Genomic DNA, 21,085 nt, shown 5'->3' on the forward strand with positions numbered 1-21,085 from the left:
AACAGCATCCAGTTTTATACAGGTACCACCATTTCTTACAGCTACTTTAACAGCCTTTTTGATTTTAGAGTCATGTAATAGTCAGGCTGCTTTCAGGAATGACAACTTTGTATTTTGGATACAAGTACGTGGTACCTCTTTCACAAAGATATAGGAGCCCTGAACGAAAAGCGAGACAAGAACTAGCTCCCTAAAGATCCATTCCCAAGCAGAACCAGTCCTATCAGCTCAGATTGGCTTTAAAAATTGCTTTAAACATATGTACCTTTAACAACTTGGACACATTTGATTGTTTAGACAACGCTTCAACTCCTATGCAAATCACTCACCAGGGTGGTTAATAAGGAATGCATTCACACTTACTTTGAGGACTGGTCCCTTGAACAGATGAGAAAATACACGTATATATTACTGAAGTATATAATACATACCATACAGTAGGAGTAGAGAGTATTTTAAAATGTTTCTTTGCCTCAAAATATCTTAGTTGTACCTAGACAGGATTTAGTGTTACCACAGAATTATCAGTGGAATAATCACGAGGAAGTAAAAGCAGTGTGACAACAAAGCTAGGATGGATAGCTGCAACAATAACAAAACCTTTACACAGATAACTGCATACCTTGTAACCAGTTCTCCTTGGTAATTTATCAAAATATTTTTTTCTTTATGTCAAGATTAAAATACCAAGTCATACCACCTCCGCTTCAAATAAGCTCACAGAAACGCACACAATCTCCCTGACACCATACCATAAAATTCACAGAACTGCCTGAGACATGATAAAAAGCACCACAGAAACACTCAAGTTGGAAAAAACAATCAGTTAAGGTTACTGCTCAGCTGAACAGGAGTTCTGCCACCCTTCATACAGAAAGGGCAAAATACCAGTATGATACTCTTAAAGACTGAACCTGCATTTAACAGAAAACTCAGGTTACTCACGCACTACAAACAACATTACCAGACAATACTCATCTTAATTACCTTCCTGAAGACAGTGGAGTTCAGCCAAAAGACACAACTGTTGAATCAACATCAGCTTACTCCATTAGAACATATGAAGGATTTCAGGTTTTCAACAATAGAATCCTCATCCTTCTCTGTCAACGATTTTCTGTGTCACCTCCATTATCTTCTGGAGGACATAACGTCATTGTTTGACAACACTCCATAAGAATTAGTCTTTTCTTACTCAATTACAGATTTTATTAAGTTCTCCTTGGTTGAGATTAGTTCAATTTTACCATTAACCTCCATAGTGCTCAGAAGAACAACTGAGTTAGATCAGTACTGAACACTTCAAAAATCCCTTACTTGAACAACCTACTTTCTAAAGCCCTTCACTTTTTCAGAACGCTAAAATAATTATTTCATGTCTCAGCCTAATTACTAAGTGTTAAGTATTCCTATTCATAGCAAGTAGGCCAAGTACACATTTCCCTTGCAGTATTCTTTAATACACTTACATTAAAGAAACGCCATTCTACGTGTCTACAATTATCTTCTATGATATATTTGATCTTTCAGTATTTCAAGGAATGCACCTCTAGGTACAGTCTTAGCAGAAATGGCGTCGTGTCTTTTTAACTACTCTTGTTTAAAACAGCCAGCACGTATTTAGATAACCTACACTCAATCTGTCCACTGAAGTATATATATTACACTAAGTCATTTGGAAAGATGAGTTCTTACTCATCTCATTATCATCTATTTTGTAGCTACAAAGGAGGCTAAATCCTTGCTTCTTAAAGGAGAATAGAAGAAAAAAAGAAGAGTAAACGTAAACAAGGGCAGAGAAGACTACTGTTAATGTCTTTAAACTACGCTGCTCAGAAAGAAGGCTCTTTGAAAGCACAGCTTATAGGTGAAGGAATAAACGGTAGAACTAACACTTCCATGCATGATCAAGGAGGAAATAATGTATGAGGTAAAAAAAAAAAAAATCACTGTATCAAATCAATCACTGATTGCATGTCACAAATGCACTTCTTAAACAAACCAAGTCCCCACCCCAGTTAATGCAATGCACCCAAAGAATCAAAGCAGAAGTAATGAAAAATTGCACTCTAAAAAAAAAAAAAAATATTGTAATAAAAGATTTTATTTCGAAATCATACAAAACAAATGTAAACATAGAATCACACTGAAGTTAACCTTGCTTTTAAGTAATCAAATATTTTAACAACAACACTGCCATCAAAAAGATGTCTTTATTTACCATTAGGAAATTTTACCTTATGGAGCGATACATCATGAAATCAATCGTTGTACATCTAGGAAATTTACCAATAGAGCTCTCTTCCACTGGGGTGTACACTTTGATTTGTCTCATGTGAGTGTCTCTTCCATTTTGGTGATTAGCTAGAACAGCTATCTGAATCATAAATGTGCGGATAGGCTTCTTATGGGTATCTGTTAAAGGAACATGAATCCAGCCGCTTGGTTCCACTAATTCAAGTTGCTGCCAAGAACAAGACAAAAAAGCAAAACATTCAGGAACAGTAAATATAAACTATTACATATTAAACCTATCTAACACAGATGAATTTTGCTGGTCAGATTTCAGTTACTTTTTCAAACCCATCTGAAGCAATGTAATTGAATACCCACAGCTAACTTACTACTGATGCAACTGGAGACAAACTAATTTGTTTGACTATGGTTATTTGCTTTTGTCTTTAGTAATCTGCTCTTAAATTTATGCCTTCATCTTAAAAAAAAAAAAAAAAATGAAGCCAAGTCAAAACATTTGGATCTTGTTACTAACTCACAATGACAGAATGCACATTTGTAAATTTTTTAAATCCTAATTTATGCACTCTGAACTGAAGTATTCTAGAATGACATAGAAAAGAAACTAAAAATGTACAAACAATTTTTTCCGAATTTCTTAAGCTATTAGGGATATTGAGAAGTAATAAGAAGGTGAAAGAGGAAAAAAAATGCAGGATCACCACAGAATCACCTATGTGTCAAGAAAGATGCCTGGCTAAATAACAATTGCTGCACAGCCATTTAATTACATTCTAGAAGTCCATTCTGAGTTTGCTTTCACACAACCAACCAAGTTGAATATGGTTTTTTTATTTTTTTTTTTTATTCCTACAGAAGCCAACATCAAATCAAATGAAGAATTGCATTTTGTTAACCTTAAACCACATCACTAACACGTCAGCATACTAAAACCAAGCTAGAAGTTACGCAGAAGCATAGTGACATCTTTGATTAAAATTAGTTGCCCTACTTCAAAGCACAGCTCAGAGACCATGTGGAGGAGCACACAAGTCAGTGGAAGACTTCCTAGGGGGAAGGGTGGGGGTGGGAGAGAAATAAATCAGTTCTCCACAAGCAAGTGAACTTCACACAGCTAAACCGCTGTTTTTAGCAGATGAGTTCTTCTGAAGAAGAGGTACGCCTTGGGCAGCTCAACTGTCTCATCCTTCTCCTGAACACACTGCATGACAAGAATCCCATCAAATGCTTAAAACAAGTTGCCTTCGCTGAAGCTTTTTAAAGATCCACATGAAATCTGCTATTTTAGAGGCATTATCAAGAACCTGGAGAGCCATTCGAAGTTAAAAGATGCTTATCTTAAAACTGCTGTAATTTGAAAAAGAAATGAAACTAAGGTACTTGTTTAAAATATTCTTTCCACTGCCGCAGGTTCTCCAACAGATTGATCCCAAATGATTAAATTCATTAAGTGTTAGCAGAATAGTTACACTCCTAAGCGGAAACTTTCACAGATACACATTCACATGTTTGTTGTAACCCTGTTCTTTTCAGAAAAGCCTACCAAATCATTTTTAGCATAGGTAGCTTCAGGTAGCAGCTAGCTTTATATAGCGATAAAACTGATCCATTGCTGAAGCAGCTTTACATACAGGAAATTCATTATGTAACACAGTTGTCAACTGATAATAGCAAGCATGCTTTTAATCTCCGCAATAAATGGAAAGAATGAGCATTTCAGTAATATTTTATTCAACTAATACTAAGGTACAAAGCCTATGATTTAGTAGCAAATTTTATAAGTCGCATCTAATCAAACTTGCATTTTAATATTACTCTCAAAGTTTTAGAAGTTTGACTGATGATTCAAAATGAAAAGTTAAGTTTCAGAGCTATAAAACTCATGTTTTTAACTCATGCTTGGAACAGTTAGAAATTGATTACTTGATTCACCTTGTCTCATCAGTTTCAGTTAAATCCAATACAGTTCAGATTCGTACTGTTTATTGTCAAATTAATTACATAGAGTGAAAGGTCTTCACCTCCAGAAACGAAGAGGTACCTTGAGATCAGTGGAACTGAATTGTTTGCTCTAAATTAAGTTAAATGCCTGTTACCTACATGTACAAAAAAATCACATGCTCAGAACATTACTAAGGTCCAAAGATGAGCATTACAATTATGGCAGTCGCAAAAGAAACTTCATTAAGTCCCTTCCTATGTCAGGATACATCTTTAAGTTACATATGTATTAATATTTGGTTTCATCCCCTATCGATAGAAGGGGATAAATGCACATGTCCATGGAACGTTATTTTTAAATCCTCCTATAAAAGGCAATTTATTTCTTCCCTAGCCTTTATGCAGTGATGAGAATTTATTCAACTGTAAAACAGGCAACTAAGTTCAGATTAAAATAATGCCAAGTTTCAGATGTCAAATGTTGACTACTTTAAACCTAGATTTTAAGTCCTTAGCTACACACAGTATTTGAGATGAGGTTTAGCTCCCACCAAGTTCACATCTCCACAAGTTAATGAAGTTTTTACATCAGGAACACACAGAATGTATGAGCAGTTATCTGAGTGCGTCCTGTGAAGAGACCACAACAAAGCAGGGAATTCCTCAAGCAGTACTCAGCTGTCTCAAGCACCTTTTAAAATTATTCCTGAAATCTACGCGTTGCTTACTCCTCAAATTCCAGCTTCCATAACAAATGAATTTATTGTACAAACCCCAAAGTCATCCTCAAAATACATTCTGCTCCCCTTTCTAATCTAATAGTTGCCTCTTGGAATAAGTGCCTAAGACACACGAATGAAGTTGTAGGCTGAATAGCGCAAGGGGTCTAGATTTACATCTGGTCATTTGAAGAAATTAAGCTCGCATTTAAGTTGTCTAAGTAACATCTCCATCCTGTAATTTTTTCATGTCTCTGCCATTTTTTAACTGACGCCTACATAGTTCAGTGACATCATTAAAACCTTGAAATCCATTCAACTACTGAAGCTTAAACACAACAATCATCTGAACATTCACTAGAAATGAAATATTTTTTCCAGCTATGCACGTATTCCGCGATCGTAAGAACAGGGGATCATGACACACACTGCTCAACATTTCTCATTCGTATCCATCCTTTATTATGAAGAACAAACAGGAATGGGAATAGGCAGTGGCAGTACATGACAATATGCTGCCCACTCTTAGTTCAATGTCAGTACCCAGATCCAGGCATTACAATTTTCAGCAGAAAAAGGATGAAATATGCAGTTCATCTCTGCCTGAAGCAGTCACAGCGTGAACAGAATCTAAAGGAAACCTACTATGAAGTTTTAAGAAATTCCTATTAAGCCCATGCAAATGGCAATCTTTCAAAGCCTTGTAAACCGGTCTGGAAATTTGGGTGGATTTTTACAGGGAGGCAAAAGGCAAATGCTCAACACAAAGGCTGAACTCCTGCCAAATTACAAATCCTTGCTTCAGAGCTTGGGGGCACTGGAGCATCAAAGAAAGACACCAGAATATTCTCACACAAGCAAAACAGCATACTTTTCACTAGCCGCCTTCTTGTAACTAAACTGCTTTGGCTGAAACTTTTAAAGGAACTGAACCAAAAGCAGATATCTCAAACAGGAAATGGCAGTTTGAACTGAACACTGATAAAAGTTCAAGAAACTAAAAGTCTTAAAAAAGAAAAGGTCATAGCTTAGGTACAGGTGGCCACCGGCAACTCTACTGACAGTAGATACATTACACTCATTTCAGTTGACTTTGCACTCAATTGTTTTCTTTAAAAAGCACTAACCACTGCATATAGATATTCCGTCCTAACCCTAAAGCCTAAATCCATTGTAAGCAAATGACACACTTAAATTTCTTCCTGTATTTTCCTCTCATATGCAAGTCATTCATTAGGAATCTATCACAAGTAACTGTCCTCCAGCAAAGTTTTACTTAGCAGCTGTATTACTAATTCCATAAGCAAAATTTTTGAAAATTAAAGACTTCTTTGTTACTTAAAAAAGAATCAATGCAAGTTAAATATTAGTGACCTGGGACAGTTCCTACTGCTCTCACCTTATTAAGTATGCTTAAGTAACGCTGCTTAAACTCATTTCTACTACGATAATTTTGAGATGTTTGGTAGAGAAGCAGAGTGAGAAAGTCAAAATAAATGCAAAAACAAAGGGATTAAAAATTGAAATGGAAAGTCACTCACCTGTCCTTTGCTGCTGTTATATACTCTTATCTATCTCTTCTCCTGCTTTCTCTCCACTGCTTTATTTTCCTGTCCTTTGCGTGCTACGGCTTCACATACGGATTACTTGAGTGAGAGTATATATTTACATAATTTTAAAAGCCAAAGCAGAAATAACAGTGTAAATGGAAATCCTCATCAACTTGATAATCCTGTTTCTTCATTTTCTCGCGTAGTTCAGAGATGCATTAAGCAAAGCTACTATTACCACTAACGGGAGCTCTGCCACAGAAGATGCAAATCATACTTACAAAAACAAAGTAAGTAACAGAAAAACCTGATGAACTTCATACAGATAAGGGAAGGACTAAAAATCCCACAGCAAACTCAATCTATACAGGTATTGCTGGCTTCCTTATAGAATAAGCAGTCAAATAAACAATACACTTCCTCTTTTAGGTTTCCTAAGGAAGAAGACATACTTTTTCAATAGCATAACACTAAAACTATTTATGTTACCTGCTTTAAAGGGAAATAATGTAACTTACACTCAAGAACAGTGAGAAAGGGCTAAAGGCAGCAGATAAAAACAAATCCATCTGATTCAACTACGGAAAAAACCAACACAAGTGGACAGAATTAGGTTTTCTGAACACAAAATCCATTAAAAAAAAAAAAAAGTGAAACATTTTTGGTACACATTTGTCCCAAAAGCCTACCCTGGACCCGCTCTCTGAGTAGGAGGGCAAGCAAAGATGAGTTCACAGCTCTGAATATTGACTGTCAGCATTGTGCAGAGCCTGTTCCATCTGCCTATTCCATCTCTACTACTGCTCTCAGAAGTGGTTGAAAAGCTGAGGTACATTATCATCAGCAGTTGTACTTATGTCTCCTTTAAAGAATCAGAAGCTCTCAAAAAAAAAAAAAAAATATTAATGTATCTTTCAGGCCCATTATTAAGTCCCATTGTTAAATTTAATTTCAGCTGGCCAATAACAGCATAGAAAAGGGATGCTACTAACAAAGGCGACATTTCCATGAGTCAACAAAGAACAATTCAATCAAAGTCAGACAACTCAACTGGACAAAGAGCCTTCCAATTTTGACATTACAGAAGCTTGACAGCAAATAAATCTGAGCAAAACACATTTTCCTACTGTTTGGAAATAGCAAGCATCAAGGATATTTTGGATATAGCAACTCCTTTGTGACTTCCCTGCAGCTGCCTAAATGGTACATATAAATGAAAGATTGTAACGCCCTTGATGTCACCCTCCAACCTATCCCATGCCATACATTATCTGAGGCCAGTCTGGTGTCATATTTAAACAAGTTCAGTTCCTTCAGACTAAGCATTTCATAGCACTACAGCCCTAGAATGTACTTGTGTACTCTGTACGAAGTCTGCTCATTAGTTACTTTCACACATGGAAGCCACACCACAGTTTTTAAGGCAACATATGAAAACAAGTTTTTCCACTGTTATTTAATTCTACTGGAAATGAAAGTTGACCTCTTTTCAATATACAAAGATATATTATTTAAATTCTGAGATCTCTTTCAAGTGGTACAAAACTCAAACTGCTAATTATTCTTATAGGCTTATCATACCCAAGTTGTCTACTACATTTACTGTAGTTATCATCATCGAAACAAGGCAGAATCTCTGTTGTCCTATAAAGCTATCTTTTGTTAAGGCACAAAGTTTAAAACCGTTTCAAGTAGCTTCAAATTCAGAGTCACTACAAATGCATCCCAGGATATATGCAAGACATGACTCCCAATTGTTTTCCTATGCATAGATAGAAAGAAAAAGGGAGACCATTTTCTTTGTTGGAAATAATCTTTCTGCACACATGCACTGACAAAGCTGAGCATTACTGTTATCATTACAGCTCTACCATGATACAACAACTCTTTGAGATACTGGTATATACAATCATATTTCCATCCGTTCATCTGTACTACTCAATCCAAACGACAAATACAAATACTTCTGTATAAAACAGACTGTAAAACCAAATGGCAGAAGTTCACCCTTCTACTTTTCTCACAGAACTATTAAACCTACCTTCCTTGTTTGGGGGCAAATTTTTTTCTTCCAAATGTCTGGTAGGGTGCTATGTTTCGCTACTTCAATTGCACACCAGCAGTGATATGACACCAACTGGGACTCCCTAATTCCCATTCAGCACTTGATCCATCAACAGGAGAACCAAGGAGTCATCACAAGACTCTTTCACGCTTCAGAACACTCATAAAGCTACTGCAGAATTCCAATGGAGTGTGAAAGCTAACAGCGGACTATAGCAGCCTATTGCAGAATGAAGTCTCACGGGGGTAAAGCACTGCTATGCCAGGCATTCTGGAATTTCAGTATCAGCTGACTCAAAGGGAGCCAAATGATATGCCATAAGAGACTAGTCACACATTGCAATCCCTATGGCAGCAGACTACAGGACAGTTTGCTTTACTTGGATGGGCTGCCCTATACCATACTGCTGGCGGCTATTGCACAGGTTATCCATGAATGTGAAATGTGCTGCAAATACATAAACGAAGCAGGTAAAACCTCTTGTGGAGAACAATTGCAGAAATACAAACATGGGGAGGCCTAACAGGTGGATTGTATCACACTCCCACAAACTCACCATGGCAAATGTCATGTGCTTATAGTAATGGAAGCAACCCCTGGATGGATAGAAACACATCCTGTGCCCAAGGCCACCACCCAAAATACTATCCCGAGTCTTGAAAAGCAAGTCTCATGGCAACATGGCACCCCAGAAAGAACCAAGTCAGACTCACTTCTAAAACAACTTCATAAACACTGGGACAAAGAACATGGCACTGAGTGAATATCTCATCCCCTACCACACAGCAACCGCTGGAAAAAATTGAACAATACAATGGACTGTTACTGGCTACACTGAGAACAATGACTGCTGCGATACTCAAACACTGGGACACACATTCCACAAAAGCTAGTTGGTTAGTCAGCACTCAGAGATCTGCCAATTGAACTGGTCCTCACCAATGAAGCCTCGCACATGCCATAGAAGGGGATGAAGTCTGGTGGCACACAAAGAACAAGGTTGGGCAAGCCAGACTAGGTTATTCCTGCCTTGGGAAAAGGCAAGCCATACCTCAAGTACTGTGTTCAGGTTTGGGCACCTAGCTACAAGACAGACACTGAAGCGCAGGAGGGCGTTCAGAGTTAGACAACAAAGCTGGTGAGGGGTCTGCAGCACAGACCTCAAGAGGAATAGCTGAAGGAGCTGGGATAGCTTAGTCTGGGAAAGAGGAGGCTCAGGATTGTCATTTTCACTCTCTACAACTGCCTGAAAGGTGGCTGTGGGATGAGAGTCTCTCTTCTCCAATACAGTGGTCAGGCACTGGAATAGTATGTCCAGGGAGGTGGTGGAGTAATCAACCCCAAAGGTGTTCAAGGCACGTGTAGATGTCATACCAAGGAACATAATTTAGCAGGACATACTGGCAATGTGTGGATGGTTGGACTGGATGATCTAACTCAGAAGTCTTTTCCAACCTTGGTCATTCTATGATTCTACTCATAAGATTGCTTTTGCTCAAGAAACTGGGTGCACGTGGTGGGTAACGTGGAAGGGTGGCAATATCTGTTGTGTACCTTCAGGTGATTTGAAGCTGGGTGAGAACAACCAGTAATTGGAATTTTACCGTGTTAAACCGTTATAAAATACTGTATGTCATCATCATTACAGTTGATGCGTCTTGTTAACAGTATTACAGTAAGAACTACAGAGGTTAGAGAACAAACTGACAGAACCAGAGCTAACTTCAGCACGAAGTAACTCACTGTGAATCATCTCTCACAGATTGAAAGATGAAAGACAGAGCTCCAAGTTACACACAGAATGAATATTACGGAGAATTTACATGGATGACCCACAGATCATGAAAATATTGTGTATAGATATTAATAAACAAGATAGGTGACAGTAATTTTTTAGGATGTGTAGAAATTGTGGGACCCGAGCATGATGTAAATGATATGGAATAAGGGGTGGATATAGCCTTAATTTCAGCTAGGATCGAACTGTTCTCCTCAGAACATCTGGTAGGAAGCCATGTTTTAGCTCTAGGATAAAAATAATGCTGATAACACATTGATGCTTGTACTTTGTTAAGCAGCATCATACAGAGCCAAGGCTGTTCTCACCAAAAAGCCAAGTAGTTGGGGATAGAATCAGGACAGCTGACTTGAAGTGATCAAAGGTATATTCCTTATCACATGACATCATATGGGAAAGAGCTACAAAAGGGATGGAAGTCCATTTTAGTCTTCTTATGCTGCTTGGGAGGCTGGCTGAGTATTTGTCTGTGGGTAGTGAGCAATTGCTTGTGTATCACTTGGTATATACATGCATATATACAGAGATAGAGTCAAAACTATCATCCTTTTCCTTTTCTCTGAGTAAATTGCCTTACCTCAACATAAGAGTTAGACATTGCTTCCCTCCATCCTCCCCACTTCTCTCTCCCATCCCACTGAGAAGAAGGGCAGCAAGCTTAAGATCATACGGGGCTCCTGCCACCTGCCACATTAAACAACAACACCCTTCTTAATACATACAGTTTTGCCCTTCTACATGCTTAACTACTTCTGATCATAGAGATATATAAAAAACACCACACATTTTCCAAGTAGATGTTCTCAATAATGGTTTGTTTCAAACAGCAGAAGATAGTAATGAAGTGCTATTTTCAGAAATGAAGCATTATTTCAGAGTTTATCCAAGCTGAGTAGTAGAATATGAAGACTTTCCCGTAGCATACTTTCCAACTCCAGCTACACACATACCTACGCACAACAACTGGAAAGGAAAAAAGCTGGCCCAGTTCCCTAAAATTTTTTTTTTTTTTTTTTTAACTACAATGTGCTACCACATAGCTAGCAGAAATCAGAATCTATAGCTAGCAGAATTCAGAATCAGTAGACTTATGTATAATTCCAGTACTGGAACCGTCAACACTGGAAGTAGCTGAGCTTGGGCTTCAGCCATCACTTCACTTAGGAAGGAAGAAAACCAGTTAATAACAGTGATGCACCAGTTCCAGCAGAAAAAGGAGGCAGATCCAAAAGAAACTTCACAAGTTCCAAGTGAGTCAAAGGAGGGACACCACATTAGCAGCTTAACAAGAATCACAGAAATATTCTCAAAGAGCTCACTGTGAAAAGCACACTGCTTTGCTCTAATGAAGCAACGACCACCTAAGGAGGTGGCTCTGTGGTGTTAATCAGTCACCTCTTTAAAATGGTCAAGAAATCTAACTTCAGTCCATTAGGTGTAAGTTTTCCATTCAACACAGTAGTTCCTGAAGAGTTTAGAGGAGTACACCCAATCCCTCAAGATGACTTAACTATTAGCATGGCAGTCAGGATACCAGCTGTAGGATAATCTACATTATGCAATGAAAACTGCAAACATTTATATCATATGTAAGCTACTTGTTGAAATGAGCTGCAAGAAAGAACTTCTGGAAATATGGGGGTGGGAGGGGGTGGAAAAACACAGGTCAACACATCCTTAGCCAAAAAAAAATTGAGAACTCCTTTTAGATTACTTGACTCCCAACTACAACAGTCCAAGTTAACCAAGAGATGTATTTGGACCAATTAAAAATGAAAGACACAGGCCAAGCTAAAAATAGCATGTAAACTTGACCAGTGCAGATTATCTCAATAGCTGTTTGTCACAAAATGTCTGAGCATAAGAGTATTATAGAAGTGAACCAGATCACATGGTGAAAAATTTCCTACATGAGCACTCAATCAGCTCAACGAAGTCACAGAAAGATTCTATGAAAAAATCTAAACTGTACTGGGCAATGCTTTCGGAAGTGCATCAAGCTTGCCCAGATAAGTTTTCAACACATCTTCAGTTTTTGTCAGAATCTTTTGAATCAATATAAATGATGAAATCCATCAAGCACACCAATTCAGTTAATGGAATTAAACCACTTGTGACAGTGAATCAATGTCCAGAGTCAGCCATAATTTATCCTCACTCAATCAAGTATGAAGCATTGAACGAAGTAGTAACAAGTCTTGCAGAAAAAATGAAATATTATTAAGAAAATGCTCTGTAAAGCATCACTTCTGCTTTAATTCAGGCCAAAGGCAACTCACCACTTTCTTGAGGGTATTGCACAGAACTCCTGGCAGAAGGCAAACAAGTTGTAGAAGAGCAACAGACTCCTGTGCTAAATGAGTTGAGTCCCATTAGACTTGTTTTATAATGGTCATTTTCAAAAAAGCAATACTTCTTAAAAAGCATAAAAACTTCTAATCAAAAGGCTAGTGTAATTAACACTTCTACACAGGTGTGTCAGAAAACCTTCTAAGTAGTTTCCTTTTCAAATGAGAAATCCAACTGAACCGTTATTTGCAGAGAACAGACTTATTTTTGCATTTTACCATTAATGACAAATTTACTTAAAACTTGATTCCAAATTAATTCAAGCCACAATCCCTAGCCCTACACTCCAATTTCATAACTATCAACCGTAAGCATCAATATCACTCGGCCATGGCTATCCAGCACCAAACGTGACACGGAATTTTTAACATGCATCATCTCAGGGACACAAAAATACAGTTGAAAAACAAAATTCTTCAAAACAGTATACTGTGTTGTACAGAAGGCCTATATCACCTAGTGCTCCCCTACAAAAAAAAAAAAAAAAACCAAACACAACACAACAGCCTTGGTCCATTCTCATTTCCTTATTAACTAGCACTTCAACTCCTATGTTCTCCAAAAGTCAATCACAGGAGCCAAACTATAACACCAATGAGAACCATAATTACTGTAAGAAAACAGTTACTGTACAAAGGTGTTGATAGGTTTCCATATTCTCTCTACATGGTAGGCCAAGGATTTGCAGCTATGAAGCTCAAATGGAGATCCTTGCACCACCTTTCCATGTATCATGTTCAGATTTCAGAAGAATCGTAACATGCTGGAAAATGTCAGCAGGTTATATGTTGCACCTTATCAACCACAAAAAGGCATGTTCCTGAGGTAAGACATACGTCAACTGTCATAACGTAATCTAAATTTTCATTTAGCAAAAGTGATTCACCAGAGCAATCAAATCAGGAAACAGCAGGTGACAGTGCAGCCCATCAGTCAGCTTCATATGTGAAACTAAACCTAAAACTCCAAAGTCAGCAACCTAAGCTTACTTCTGTTTCAGTTCAAACAGATTTCATCATTCACCTTCTGTTCCAGCAGGAACCCCCTCTCCGACACAACAACTGTGACACTTTAGGTCTGATTTCTCAGAAAATGTTTTTCCTAGTTAATTTAAGTATCAATCAAAGTGTATAAGTGGCTAACAATATCCTGTGCTTGTCAGCATTATAGTTCTAAGATCTACTTCTCATTAACCAGCTTTGTCACAGACAGGAGCATCATACCTCTGCCAAGGCATTGGTATTAAGCTTGGAGAAGACTCCCGAGCCTAGGAGAAACCCTTCAGACTTACAGTGACTTAAGTATACAGTAAATCTCAGTTACTTCCCTTGAGCTTGGCAGATAATATGCTGAAGCTGAAAAAAGCAACCAAAAATACCTTGAGCTAATGCTCTAGAGAGGTAGGCTGACAGTCTCAAAAATAGTTAGTGCAGCACAAAATAAACTTTCTTCTTCAATTTGTCTACTTCTGGGAGCTGAAGTGTTTCAAGACTAAAATGCAGACATCCTGGAACAGACAGCTTCTGAACAGTCTGGTTCTGAAAACATATAATGGAAAAATTGATTGTTACAAGCCTAAGCTTTCCATAAGTCAGCATTATGAGAGAGGGATGAGAAGATTTTTTTTTTTAAACCAGAGTACTGTTCAAGTAAAACCATCAGTAGCTTAAAGTATTGAAGATGCACATGGGAGGAAGGAAGCCATGCAGTTAAAAAATGAAATAGAAAATATACAATTTTCACTGCACATTGAAAATTAAGTGAAACTTCAATCTAGTGAAATGAAATAGTTTGTTCCATTTAGGAAGCACTTACATTCTACAGGCTTATGTCACAGCAATGTTTGTTTTATTTCACAGACAAGTAACTAAGCAGATGACTACACATGCACAAGGTAACAAGTAACACAGAAAGCAGGTGCCTGGCAGACTGCTCAGATGAAAAACACAGATCAAACCCTGAGCATGTTATATTATGTCAGAACTCATATTTGTTAACAGTTCTTAAAGGGATCAATCACTATCAAAATAGAGAAGACTAAGGCATGAGCAATACACTGAAGATTTTCTTTGACAATCCTAGCAGTAACTTTTACCCAAACTGAAGACTAAGAAATTAAGAGACCACTTCACACGCAACTCTCCCTCCCACCTTCTCCCCCCCCCCCCCCAAAAAAAAAAAAAAAAAGAAAATCAAGAACAAAAAACTTTTGTTTCCCAAATCTCTTCCAGGAAGTGGCACTTCATGCATTCAAAGCTGTAAGTCACAACCCAGATAACCTCTACCGATAGAGCCTCCAATAAAAAAAATATCTAGATAAGCACATGGAAAAAGTTTTTCATAATAAAAGAAACGAGGCAAAGTTATCAATTAAGAGGATACATCAGTATCTCTTTTGCTTACATTTTTATCTTAGTCATGAAAAAGAAAAGCAAAGCTAAGATTTTTCTAATTAGACTATGGTAACACAATAAAAAGTGCAATAATGACAGCGGAGCAGCAAGATCCCAGGCTATAAAGAGTAAGGATTTGCCCAAATGCAAGAACAGTGGGCACAGAAAAACCGGAAAAAAAGCTGCTCACCTTCAGAAGGCTTCAGGCACGCAGGGATCTCCAGCAAGATACCCTTGCCCTCCTCTGCCAACCCTTAAATGAGGTCTGGAAAGGGGTGGATCCTGACTCCACCCCTTGTGGTCACTTGGGTACATTGCACGCGCCTGAGCTGCCCTAGGCTGGCCCTGCCTCAATCACTGGTTCAAGCCATGGCTTGCATTTCCACTACAACTACTAAGATTTACAATTTCAAATCACTCTCCAAAGAGTAATCTATTCAAAACAAGGACGTGATCTCCTGCTATTTCCACATGAGACAGCCTCCTCTCAGAGAAAATAGCATTTCAATTATCTACTGAACAGAAAATGTTGAATGAGAGCACTCAAATATGCTACTACAATGGAGTAGACTGCAAATACGCTCAAATCCCTGAAATTTAGGAGAATTTACTATGAATGAGACCAACGACTGAAGAAAGGCACAAGGTATTAGCATCAGCAGCCACCATCTGTGAGAGTAACAGATCACAACCAAACCCTATAAGAAAGGAGTCAACAGTTTTTCCTGTAAGCATCTAAGAAACAGACGTTTTACAAGGAAATGCTGAAACAGTTACACCTAAGAGAACAATAGACAGTGACATGAAAGAGACAAAATTAAGCTTTTAGGTTAAAAAAAAAGTAGACTTGATTAGATAGAAGAAAGAAAATTTACTACAAGGGTAGTGGAGCACTGGAACAGCTTGCCCAAATAAAATGTGGACGTCCTATCCCTTCAAATGCTCAACGCCAGGCTGGATGGGGACCTGGGTAAACTGACCTATTGGAAGGTCTCACTGTCTAAGGCAGTGCACTTGGAATCAGACCACCTTTAAGATCACTTCAACCCAAGCCACTCTGACTTCTAAAAACTATTGGATAGAGGAGCATGAAGGAAGAGTTGTTATAAATTTTTCCCAAACCGGAGCTGCTGAGTCATCTTGTTTTATTGAATACTAGAAGAGGAAACAATATAAATAGATCGTAAGAAAGCACAACAGAAATTACAAATGGAAGCTATAATGACTGAAAACACTACCAGAAAACAACAACTCTTACTAAGTTGCGGAGGTCTGCAAAGCTGGTGAGAACTGCACTTGGCATGTCTGCTGTTTCCATTTGTTCTAACATATATAAGAGGATAATATTTTGTTTGTGTGAAAGTTTAAAAAAAAAAAAAAAATCAGCTCACACTTGACCTTCAAAGTTGTTTAGCCATACCCAGGAAATATGTCTAGACATAGCTACAGTTAGATTATACAAAGAAAGTATTTTTTAAAGAAGTCAAATTATGCAATGAACATTACAGTTTCAAGTGCCTGAAAACCAGCCACACAGAATTAATCCTATATCAAATCATACCAAATAACCATCAGCTGCCTACAACACTAGCTCTCGCCCTCTGCATCCCACAGAAAGCTGCAACACTTCAAAAAACAATTATGGAAAAAATATAATGACAATTAATGAAAACCAACTGAGTCACTCTAGTAGCAGACAGCTGCTAGCTCTGAAAAAGCCCCTACAGGCAAAGGAGAGAGAAGTTCCACCTAACGTGGATCCATGCCTCCTGCTGTAAAAGGCAACTACTATATACTGAGGAAAAATTAAGCTTCCCATGCAGTATGTTACACCTGAGTGCTGGCAAATAAATGAAAACTTTGTTTTTAAAACGAGCAATGACAATACACTGTTTTTGAAAAACACACCAAGAAATGGGATCAAGTGAAAGCATTTCTTCTGGGTCCACAAAGAACAATTTCATTTTCCTAAGCAGATTTTATTTCCAGGGAAGCAGAAAACAGAGAACGCTTACCTCTCTCAACAGAGAATAAGGACCCTAAAGTAGTAAGTGAAATTGTCCTCTATCTGGATAAAGATTCTGCTGGTGACAGAGGCAGATAGTCAGTAACAGTACGTGGGTCAAAGCCCAGTCAACTGCAACATAAACCAAGTTCATTATAAGATGCCAGATTTCAATATCCAAACACAGAGTAACATTTCAGAGGATCCAGAGCAGATGCAACTTTAAACAAAGAATATTTGTTCATTGGAAACAAATGCAAGAGAGTGTTGTGAAAACTATTTGTGTAAATTTAAAAAGGCAACAGTATGTCTCATCTGAGAAGGATCTCAAGTTAATAAACACATCTCACTGGAGATATATTTTTGTATGAATGAACTTTAAAGGAGAAGAAATAGTGCATCTGTCACAGAAGTTCAGCTGGGTAGTTTTGCATGAGCCAGAATACACTTCCATAAATTTGCAAAGCTAGAATCAGGACTGTTGCCCAATGGAAGCATTTAATTTTAAGTCCACACAATTTCTTTTTCTCTAATGTACCAGAACAAATACAGTAGAGTTTTTATCCTTTTGCTTGGGTTTTCTTACAAACCTATATGAAAACATGCTCAGTAAAGTGCAGGGCTATCTTCCACTACTTGGAGGTCAGCCTTTGGATCTGCTTCACTCAACACACATACCACTGATCTCTTGAATACGTGCTAGGAGTTGAAGACTCCTCAAGTAGCCAGCCACACACTTTAAGAACGCAGAGTTCAAAAAAAGTATTCAGACAAAGCTACTGGGTAGGGTTAGTGCAATTCTACTGCAACAGCATGTCTACTACTGTCAGAAGCCTTACATAGTTCTGTATTCAGTAGACGAGCAATACAAACTCTTTCACATAAGCCACATGAGAATTGAAACAGAACTACATCATACACGCTCCTGAAGAACCAGGAAGCATGAGTATGGATCTAACAAAACACTTAAGTAACACAAATGATAACTTGCTTACCACCAGGCCCACTGAGTCCTTAATGTCCAATAGTACTCCTAGTTTATCTTACTTCTTAGGGAGGTGAAGTTAATAACATGCTGACAGAACCCAACTGCAAGTGTACATCTTCCAACGTATCTTCAAGTCCCGTGGGCACACGTATGTGCAAAGAACTAAATTAGGAAGTGGTGCACATCTCAGGACAGACAGTATAAACAGAAACAGTAATAATTCCACAACATAAAGCCACAGTGTTAGATTTACCCAGAACCTATTTACGAAAGCCTCTCCACTACACATGGTGACTATCACAAACGCAAAGATCTACTGACACAGATGGAAGCCTGTTTAATGATTTAGGTCATTACTCTTACTACAGAACTGCAACTATTATCTTAGCAAGATAGTAATGCTTTGATATAATCTCACTAGTCATCCTCAGTAATATCAAATCAGTTAATTCCTGCTAATGAGTACACAGCAGTCTCAGAACATCAGAGAAATGAGCATTTTCTGCATTTGCTAGTAAAAAAAAAAAAAAAAAACTAGTAAAAATTATCAATAAAACCTCTCAGACACAATTGAATGACTACAGAGGAAGAAGAAAAAAAAAAGCAGAGTTCACTCAAATAAGATTGAGAACAGGACTAGTAGAAAGCCTCATTAAAACCTATTTTTTAATATTCTTATAAGATGAGAGAAAACATTCCAGAACTCATTCTGAAATAATAGAAGTATGAGATAAACCTAGTTTAGGAACTGGATTCAAAAGGCCAGAGAGCACAGGCCCTCAAACTAGACGCACATGCTACGTTCCACTCTCTCATGAGTTCCTACTGAGAATAGGAAAGCCCTGAGAAAGGTTTTTAGGATTCAAATGCTTGATCTCTGCAATCTTATGAACAAATAAGAACGAACAGTCCTCAGAAAGCAAGAAACTATATACTTGTAGAAACATTTCCATAGGCTAATTGAGATAGGGAATAGAATACAACTACGTAATTATTTCTTCCAGAAAACTTTATGACAATTCTGTGTAGACACCATCCAGCAGCATGTGAACCAAAGTGCCTTGATGATAGGCCTCCCGACTAAAATAACCTTCCAGCAACCAAGGGAGCAAGACCCAATTCTAGAAAGAACTGTCATAAAGATACCATTATAGCTACTGACAGTCATGTCAAGAACTTCATATTGGCTCTCAATGTCTATCACGTGCTAGGTGTACTTAGTTCTGAACGTCAAGGACAGCATTGTTATGGGAACAGTGCTCCTTTCCGTCAAACAAACATCATTTTCTCTAAGTTTCCACTAGAAGTCAGGCTAAGTCTACTTTCCTAATGACATGAGAAATTCAGCTTTACATTTTCCACTGAAATGTTGAAGTTTCAGGAATAGAAACCCAAGTGTGATTTTAAAGATAAAACCCTGCTGACATATCTGCATGGAATATACCTGTGGATCTAACTCAGCCTGACAAACAATTCTCTTTGTGCCTTTACACATACAGAACGACACATTCTTAATACTGTCTATGTATGCTAACACAACTTTCGCATTTTGATAAATTTCTGGTTATTTGTTTTGCTGCTGGCCTGACACAAAGCACATTGCCTGTTTCTGCTTTTTTTTTTTTTAAACCTTGTTTATGTCTTGATGTTTGCCACAAAGAAATACTACTTCAAATACTGGAAACACTCATTTGTACTGACAAATACACTTACAACTCTGAAGACACAACACAAGCTAGCAAGTTAGTAATGGTCCAACTAGCTCATTTCTTCCACACTGGTAACAGGGGCTTCCTCTCACCTCACTGCTAAACTGTTAAAGAGTCACAAGGTGCTCCCAGCTGCGGCTGCCCTTAAGTCGGTTGTCTTCAGCAGAAAATCAGGTGTAGTGACCTCCAGAATCAGTGGAGAAAATGCCTGAAGGCCTTCTCAGTTCTTATCTGTCTCAAAATCTCCATTCTTTTCATGTTTTTGCTTATGCCTATCTCAAATCACATGTCAACTGCTAGCTTCCCTCTTTGAAGAATTGTTATGCTGGGTTAGTAGCAGCACACAGAAGAATCAACATCAATTTTTGATTCAACCTTTCTGCACCTACTTGTCATTTCCAACCGCTTGAACCGCTTGTACTACTCTTTGTAATGATTACTTCCCACAATTAAGCCTGCAAAGACAATCAGGTTAATCAAAGCAGATTTATAATTCTCTGGTTCTTCCCAGCCCCGTTCTACAGTTTGGGGAAAAACAAGCAGGTCAAATACCCCTGAAAAATATTTCCCATTGGCTCACAACCTCTCCGTTTCAAAAATAAAAAAGCCATAGAGAACAAGCAGTCTTAGTATCTTCTCTGACACACGACAAAAACCCACCCCGGTTTACATCTTTGAAAGCAAATAATAGTGTTCACTATTGGATTATCAAAATATTCTTTCACAAATGGAATCTAAAACCAGAATTGAAAACAATTTGAGAACTGGGAATTTCGAGGACTGGGAAAAGGATTGTTGCAGAATGTGATAAGGGAGGGGAAAAAAAAAAGACAGTGAGATAGGTAACAGCTCTCTCTAACAATTCCCATATGCAGCATGCGGATCTCTTTACTACAGAAAGAGAGAACTTCGCTTCCAGAGATTTGGTGCTTCTCCAAGATCTTCTCCCTACCACACTGCTCCCTGAAGATGAAACAACGGTCCTTCCAGACAGATGCTTCATTGCATCTACTTCCTTGCTTTGCTAAATAACTATGGTAAACTCGGCACTCAAGCAAAGGGATAATGATCTTGAGTATCAAGGTGAAGTAACACATCACCTACCTTGAACCTTATAATTAGTTTATTTTACATTTTATTTTGCCTTGTTTTATAAACTTATCACAACGCTAACAATTGTATTCTCTCCCTGCATTCAAGAGTTTAATTACCAGGGCCTCCAGCAACATACCAAAGCAGAGAGATTAAAAACAAATGAGAAAATAAATGTTGCTATAAACTACAGTTTGTAAGGGAATAGTATTACAGATGT

At 37.9% G+C, this 21,085-nt stretch overlaps 1 protein-coding gene across 4 annotated transcripts in view; it reads right to left on the reverse strand.

The window, feature by feature from the left end:
* Window positions 1-2,086: 2,086 nt before the first annotated feature.
* ANAPC10 (anaphase promoting complex subunit 10) overlaps window positions 2,087-21,085 on the reverse strand; it is a 33,294-nt gene continuing 14,295 nt past the window's right edge. For 3 of the 4 annotated variants that reach the window (XM_042870613.1, XM_042870614.1, XM_042870615.1), the window contains exon 5: window positions 2,087-2,464. In XM_042870613.1, coding sequence (XP_042726547.1) covers window positions 2,234-2,464 — 231 coding nt within the window. In that variant the 3' untranslated portion in view covers window positions 2,087-2,233. Of the gene's footprint in view, window positions 2,465-14,084; window positions 14,217-21,085 lie in introns of those variants that run through there. The other variant, XM_042870616.1, reaches the window with a different exon arrangement.

This window comes from Lagopus leucura, unplaced genomic scaffold, assembly GCF_019238085.1.
Source record: "Lagopus leucura isolate 7727_CA_CO unplaced genomic scaffold, USGS_WTPT01 Super-Scaffold_100004, whole genome shotgun sequence".
Taxonomy (NCBI): domain Eukaryota; kingdom Metazoa; phylum Chordata; class Aves; order Galliformes; family Phasianidae; genus Lagopus; species Lagopus leucura.